This window comes from Boleophthalmus pectinirostris, unplaced genomic scaffold, assembly GCF_026225935.1.
Source record: "Boleophthalmus pectinirostris isolate CB_2022bp ecotype Guang Dong unplaced genomic scaffold, ASM2622593v1 HiC_scaffold_537, whole genome shotgun sequence".
NCBI classification, from domain to species: domain Eukaryota; kingdom Metazoa; phylum Chordata; class Actinopteri; order Gobiiformes; family Gobiidae; genus Boleophthalmus; species Boleophthalmus pectinirostris.
The window spans coordinates 17,501-25,000 of NW_026571419.1; the positions used below are offsets into that span (position 1 = coordinate 17,501).

Consider the following 7,500-nt stretch of genomic DNA (forward strand, 5'->3'; position numbering starts at 1 on the left):
TTAGTCCTGGTTTAGACCTGGTTTACACCTGGTTTAGTCCTGGTTTAGACCTGGTTTAGTCCTGGTTTAGACCTGGTTTAGACCTGGTTTAGACCTGGTTTGGACCGGGTTTGGACCTGGTTTAGTGTCCGGCAATGAGTGGAATTACCGAGAGAAAAAAAAAAAAAAAAAAAGGGGGATATAGCCGAAATGTGAAAACAGGAAAATACCTCTGTGTAATCCATTTATTTCAACAAAGTAACTGTAATCCAATTACCACTCACTGAAACAGTAACTGTAACTGAATACAGTTACTCATAATTTGTACTCTGATTACGATAACTCTGGTACATGTAATCTGTTACTCCCCAACACTGTTTAAGAGTCAGAGACATGAAACAAGCTTTTCTAATGTCTTTGTTTCTTCACACCAGGTTCATCTTCATCTTTCATCACGAGACGTAGGAGACAGAAGCTCCTCTGTGGGCTCTACATAAACCTGCGTCAGTGAAAGTCCAGACGGTCAGTTGTGGTTGAGGCAGTGGCGGAGCTCGTGCCACAGACACTGGCACAGACCGTAGGCCATGACCAGGACGAGGGTGGCGGGCACCAGGCTCACCATCAGGACTCCCAAGGTGGGCCTATGCAGCAGGAGCAGGTAGACCCCCACGGGCAGAGAGCTGAAGTAGATCAACCCCAGCGCCCAGAGCAGCACACGGGCCCAGCTCTGCCACAACAGCGCCCCCCAGCTGCGGGACAGGGACACCAGGGAGTCCAGGCTGGAGGTGAGGCGCGGGCCAGGCCGGGGCTCCATGATGGTGATGAGCACGAAGCTGGGAGAACTGCTCAGCGACGAGAAGGTGGTGCTGGACGAGCTGGAGGACAGGGAGGGGGCCAGAGGAGAGCTGTGGCCCACCAGAGAGGACAGGGCTCGGGGGTTGAGGAGCAGCTCCGTAGCCACCTGTAAACACACGAGGAACCAACTTTAAAACTAAGACATGGTTCAGATGTTTCTCCGAGCTTCATCTTCACGTTGTTTATACAAGCCTAACAATATTTTTTTTCTTTATGCCTCAAATTCCTGTGGGTTTGGTTCTGTGTAGGACTTACCTGCAGGTTCTTCTGGGGTGTGGGTTTAGTTCTGTGAAGGACTTACCTACAGGTTCTTCTGGAGGTTCTTCTGGGCTGTGGGTTTGGTTCTGTGTAGGACTTACCTGCAAGTTCTTCTGGGGTGTGGGTTTAGTTCTGTGAAGGACTTACCTACAGGTTCTTCTGGAGGTTCTTCTGGGGTGTGAGTTTGGTTCTGTGTAGGACTTACCTGCAGGTTCTTCTGGAGGTTCTTCTGGGCTGTGGGTTTGGTTCTGTGTAGAATTTACCTGCAGGTTCTTCTGGAGGTTCTTCTGGGCTGTGGGTTTGGTTCTGTGTAGGACTTACCTGCAGGTTCTTCTGGGCTGTGGGTTTGGTTCTGTGTAGGACTTACCTACAGGTTCTTCTGGAGGTTCTTCTGGGCTGTGGGTTTGGTTCTGTGTAGGACTTACCTGCAGGTTCTTCTGGAGGTTCTTCTGGGCTGTGGGTTTGGTTCTGTGTAGGACTTACCTGCAGGTTCTTCTGGAGGTTCTTCTGGGCTGTGGGTTTGGTTCTGTGTAGGACTTACATGCAGGTTCTTCTGGAGGTTCTTCTGGGCTGTGGGTTTGATTCTGTGTAGGATTTACCTGCAGGTTCTTCTGAGCTGTGGGTTTGGTTCTGCATAGGACTTACCTGCAAGTTCTTCTGGGGTGTGGGTTTAGTTCTGTGTAGGACTTACCTGCAGGTTCTTCTGGAGGTTCTTCTGGGCTGTGGGTTTGGTTCTGTGTAGGACTTACCTACAGGTTCTTCTGGAGGTTCTTCTGGGCTGTGGGTTTGGTTCTGTGTAGGACTTACCTACAGGTTCTTCTGGAGGTTCTTCTGGGCTGTGGGTTTGGTTCTGTGTAGGACTTACCTGCAGGTTCTTCTGGGGTGTGGGTTTAGTTCTGTGAAGGACTTACCTGCAGGTTCTTCTGGAGGTTCTTCTGGGCTGTGGGTTTGATTCTGTGTAGGATTTACCTGCAGGTTCTTCTTGGCTGGCCCGTGCATGCTCAGAGCCGACAGCAGGTGGCAGTTGTCGGGCAGTTCGCTCACGCAGTTGCCCCTCAGGGTGGTGGGGTAGCGGCAGAAGGGACACACGGCTTCTGTGGGAAAAGCATCTCCCACATCGAGCATCTAAACACGAGTCAGAAGAAGTTTTTTAATTAGCTGCTGGGTTTCAGAAGACCTCACAGCATCATCAGACCATCACGTTCAACATTTGTGTATTTTCCTTTTAGACATTTATTGTGAAAGTACAATGTAAACACAGGAAAACCGGCTCTTGCCCCCATCTGGAAGTATCACATCACACGAGAATCTGAAAAAATACGTAATGATAAATGAGACCTGGCCCATTCATTTCTGTCCTTTGTAGTGGACATTGTGTTAACCAGTTTATCTTTCAAGTGTTTTGAGACAGACTGTTAACAGGGGGAATAGGTTCCTCTGCCTAAATAGGTTTGGGGTACTATCATGTTCAGGATAAAAAAAAATAAATAAATAAAAAAAGAACTCAATAGATGTTAGTTTGTGGCTGCACTCAAAAAAAAAAAAAAAAAAGAAATTAAATAAAGAAATTAAATCCAATCCAATCCACTTTATTTCTATAGCACATTTCACAAACAAACTGTTTCCAAAGTGCTGCACAAGTACATAAAAATAACAACAATAAGATGATAAAATAAACCACTAAAATAATACTAGTCTTAAAACTAGAAAAGCACTCAGAGAGCGCAGACCTCCGCCAAGGACTACAGTCCCCCTCATATTAATTGTGTTTTCCATAAATATTTGTCTCGTATCTTTCAATTTGGAATATGAAAGAGGATCCCATTGTCCATCCCTGAGTCAAATTTCATGGGGTTTGGTCAATAATTAACCGAGATATTGAGAAACAAAATTTTTGGCCCCATTTACCACAATGTTAACTAAAATTTCAAAGTGATCCAGAATCCAGGATTTCTTCCCGATCACCCCCAAAATGAAATCAGTTCTTCCTTTTCACATTTCCAACAAATCCTGAAAATTTCATCAAAATCGGTCCATAACTTTTTGAGTTATGTTGCTAACAGACAAACAAACAAACAAACAAACAGACAAACGCCGGCAAAAACATAACCTCCTTGGCGGAGGTAATAATAAAACCAGTAAAATAAAATAAAACCAGTAAAATAAAAAATAAAAACAAAATCATAGAATAGAAATAAATAAACCAATAAATAAATTAAATCAGTAAAACCAATAAAAACTATTTAAATTAAAAGGGAGTCTAAAAACGTTTTGAGGCGACAGTAGAAGCTTGTCATCAAAAAAGTTGTTTTTCTTCGGTGGTTAACGTCACATGGATTTAACACCAAAATTGTCCCCGGCGTCCATTACAGATACAAATTTAAATACAAATAAAATGAACAAAATTTAAACGCTAAGGTGCTCATTTGATAGTCAAGGTCAGTTAAACACAATCAATTCAATCACAGGTGTGTCCTCAGGCAAGACACTTCACCCACATTGCCTGGTATGAAAGTAGTGTGTGTGTGTGTGTGTGTGTGTTGTGGTGGTGGTCGGAGGGACCGATGGCGCCGATTGGCATGGCAGCCGCGCTTCTGTCAGTCTGTCCCAGGGCAGCTGTGGCTACTATAGTAGTTTACCATCACCAGGTATAGAGTGAATGAATAATGCTGAATAATGATCTGTAAAGCGTCTTTGGGGACAAAAAATGTCTGTGAAAAGCGCTATATAAATAAAGACTTACTTACTTACTTCATTTACCTCCAAATAGAGAGAAAATGACAAAAAATATATATTGCAATACGCTTTTTTTCTTCGGGTCCCAGGAGGATGTTAAATTTGAGGGCTCACTGACTCAGTATTGCTTCCTATTGAAAGTTCACAGCTCCCCCTGCTGGCAAAACTGGGGGTTTACTGTACACACACACACACACACACACACACACACACACACAGTTTCCCATTCATGTTTTCTCCTCAGACTTTCAGACAAGAGCCGTGAAAGTCCAGGCACAACAAATACAAAGTTTCTGTGTGTAAAGACGTGATCTGAAGACCAGCGGGCGTCAAAAAGAAACGAAAAGGAAAACGACGTTGAACTGAATTTTAAAAAATAAATAAACTCACACGAGTCCCACATTATGTCATTATGTCAGAATTATATAAGTTCTGTTCTGTCGTGGTTCTGGTTTAATGATAATTGAGTCTTGTTCCAGTCCTGGTCTAGCCCTGGTCTAGTCCTGGTCTAGCCCTGGTCTACTCCTGGTCTAGTCCTGTTCTAGTCCTGTTCTAGTCCTGTTCTAGTTCTGGTGTAGTTCTGGTCTAGTCCTGGTCTAGTCCTGGTCTACTCCTGGTCTAGTCCTGGTCTAGTCCTGTTCTAGCCCTGGTCTAGTCCTGGTCTAGTCCTGGTCTACTCCTGGTCTAGTCCTGGTCTAGTCCTGGTCTAGTTCTGGTCTAGTTCTGGTGTAGTCCTGGTGTAGTCCTGGTCTAGTCCTGGTGTAGTATTGGTCTAGTCCTGTTCTAGTCCTGTTCTAGTTCTGGTGTAGTCCTGGTGTAGTCCTGGTCTAGTCCTGGTGTAGTATTGGTCTAGTCCTGTTCTGTCCTGTTCTAGTTCTGGTGTAGTCCTGGTGTAGTCTTGGTCTAGTCCTTGTCTATTCCTGGTCTACTCTTGGTCCATTCCTGGTTCATTCCTGGTCTAGCCCTGGTCTAGTCCTGTTCTAGTCCTGGTGTAGTCCTGGTCTCGTCCTGGTGTAGTCCTGGTGTAGTCCTGGTCTCATCCTGGTCTCATCCTGGTGTAGTCTTGTTCCAGTCCTGGTCTCGTCCTGGTCCTGGTCTACTCCTGGTCTAGTCCTGTTCTAGTACTGTTCTAGTCCTGGTCTAGTTCTGGTGTAGTCTTGGTCTAGTCCTGGTCTATTCCTGGTCTACTCTTGGTCCATTCCTGGTTCATTCCTGGTCTAGCCCTGGTCTAGTCCTGTTCTAGTCCTGGTCTCGTCCTGTTCTAGTCTTGTTCCAGTCCTGGTCTAGTCCTGGTCTAGTCCTGTTCTAGTCTTGTTCCAGTCCTGGTCTAGTCCTGGTGTAGTCATCCTGGTGTCGTCCTGGTCTAGTCCTGGTGTCGTCCTGGTTTAGTCCTGGTGTAGACCTGGCCTAGTCCTTCTCCAGTCCTGATCTTGTCCTGCTCCAGTCCTGGCCTAGTCCTGCTCCAGTCCTGTTCTAGTCCTGGTCTACGTAGTCCTGGTTTAGCCCTGTCTCATCCTGGTCTCGTCCTGTTCTTGTCCTGGTCTCGTCCTGATCTAGTCCTGGAGTAGTCTTGGTCTAGTCCTGGTGCAGTCTTGGTCTTATCCTGGTTTAGCCCTGGTCTAGTCCTGGTCTCATCCTGGTGTAGTCCTGATCTAGTCTTGGTCTAGTCTTGGTCTAGTCCTGGTGTAGTCTTGGTGTTGTACTGGTCTAGTCCTGGTCTAGTCCCGGTCTAGTCCTGGTCTAGTCCTGGTCCAGCCCTGGTCCAATCCTGGTCTCGTCCTGGTTTGGTCCTGGCCTGGTCCTGGTCTAGTCCTGGTGTAGTCTTAGTCTTATCCTGGTCCAGCCCTGGTCTCGTCCTGGTCTCGTCCTGGTCTAGTCCTGGTTTAGTCCTGTTCCAGTCCTGGTCTGGTCCTGGTCTGGTCCTGGTCTTGTCCTGGTCTTATCCTGGTCCAGTCCAGGTCTGGTCCTGGTCTCGTCCTGGTCTTGTCCTGGTCTGGTCCTGGTCTTATCCTGGTCCAGTCCTGGTTTAGTCTTGGTCTCGTCCTGTTCTTATCGTGCTCCAGTACTTCTCCAGTCCTGGTCTGGTCCTGGTCTGGTCCTGGTCCAGTCCTGGTCTTGTCCTGGTCTGGTCCTGGTCTCGTCCTGGTCTTGTCCTGGTCTGGTCCTGGTCCAGTCCTGGTCTGGTCCTGGTGTTCTTACCTTGCACAGACACTTGAAGCACAGACTGTGGCAGCACTCGAGCATCTTGGGCCTCCGACTCTGCAGGTCGTACTGACTGTAGCAGATTTTACACTCCAGCTCCTCCGCGCTCACCTCCTCCACAAGGCCCATCGTAGACCTGGTTCAGTCCTGGCTCAGTCCTGGCTCAGTCCCGGCTCAGTCCTGGCTCAGTCCTGGCTCGGTCCTGGTTTAATCCATGTTCATGCTCTCGGCGGGGGCTGGAGTTTGCCCAATGTGGAGGGGACTAGAACCGCCCGGACCCAGGACAACAAAGCCCGGCCGGCCCCCAGCCCCCGTCCCCTCGGCCTTTTGTTGTCTCTGATCAACTCGGTCCAATTAGTGCTCGGCTCGGCGTGGCCTGAATGCTCGGGCTTATGTAAGCAGCTCAACTCAAACGCTCTTTCAGATTTGATCAAATGATTGATTTTGGGTTTGGTTTTTTTTTTTTTTTTTTGTTTGAATCATTTTGCTAGTCAGTTCACAATTCTTCGACGCACTTGGACGAGTCTTAGTCAGGTCTGAGTCAAGTCCCCAGGTCTGAGTCTCTGTTCGAGTGACTGATATTTGAGAAGTTTGAGTCCACCCCTGAAATTTTTGATTTAATACTGTCGTAAAAAATCAAATTTTACACCCATCAAGAATAGGGTTGGGTATCATTAAGAACAGGCCATGATACGAGACATTTCCCGATACATAGGCCATGATACGATCAATTTCTCGATACATAGTACATGATACGATACATAGGCCATGATACGATACATAAATTCATACATAGGCCGTGATACGAGACATTTTTCAATACATAGGCCACGATACGATACATTTCTCGATACATAGGCCATGATACAATACTTACGTCAATACATAGGTCACAATACATTACATTTCTCGATACATAGGCTATGATATGATGCATTTCTCGATACATAGGCCACAATACGATACATTTCTTGATACATAGGCCATGTTACGATACATTTTTCGATACATAGGCCACGATACAATACATACCTCGATACACAGCCATGATACAATACGTACCTTGATACATAGGCCATGATATAATACATACGTCGATACATAGGCCACAATACATTACATTTCTCGATACATAGGCCACGATACGATAAATTTCTCGATACATAGGCCATGATATGATACATTTCTCTAGATACATAGGCCATGATACGATACATTTCTCGATACATAGGCCACAATATGATACATTTCTACGATACATAGGCCATGATACGATACATTTCTCGATACATAGGCCATGATACGAGACATTTCTGGATACAATGCTCTTGCGGTTTGATACTGTATATTGCAAAATGATTCAATACAGTTAAAAATAAATTAAAAATAAAGGCTAAATCATGGCTGTGATACTAAAAGTTTTTGGTAAACCACTTCTTGAGCAAAGTTCATATGAAACACAAACATTTT

The 7,500-nt window shown here is 45.8% G+C and overlaps 1 protein-coding gene across 1 annotated transcript; it reads right to left on the bottom strand.

Annotated features, from left to right (window-relative positions):
• Positions 1-502: 502 nt before the first annotated feature.
• LOC110164249 (E3 ubiquitin-protein ligase RNF182-like) lies at positions 503-6,159 on the bottom strand. The gene is made up of 5 exons (XM_055163144.1): positions 6,028-6,159; positions 2,004-2,217; positions 1,518-1,662; positions 1,298-1,340; positions 503-940 (listed from the first exon to the last, which is right to left on the bottom strand). Exons 1-5 carry the CDS (start codon positions 6,157-6,159, stop codon positions 503-505), a joined length of 972 nt encoding a protein of 323 aa, XP_055019119.1.
• Between the last annotated feature and the right edge of the window lie 1,341 nt (positions 6,160-7,500).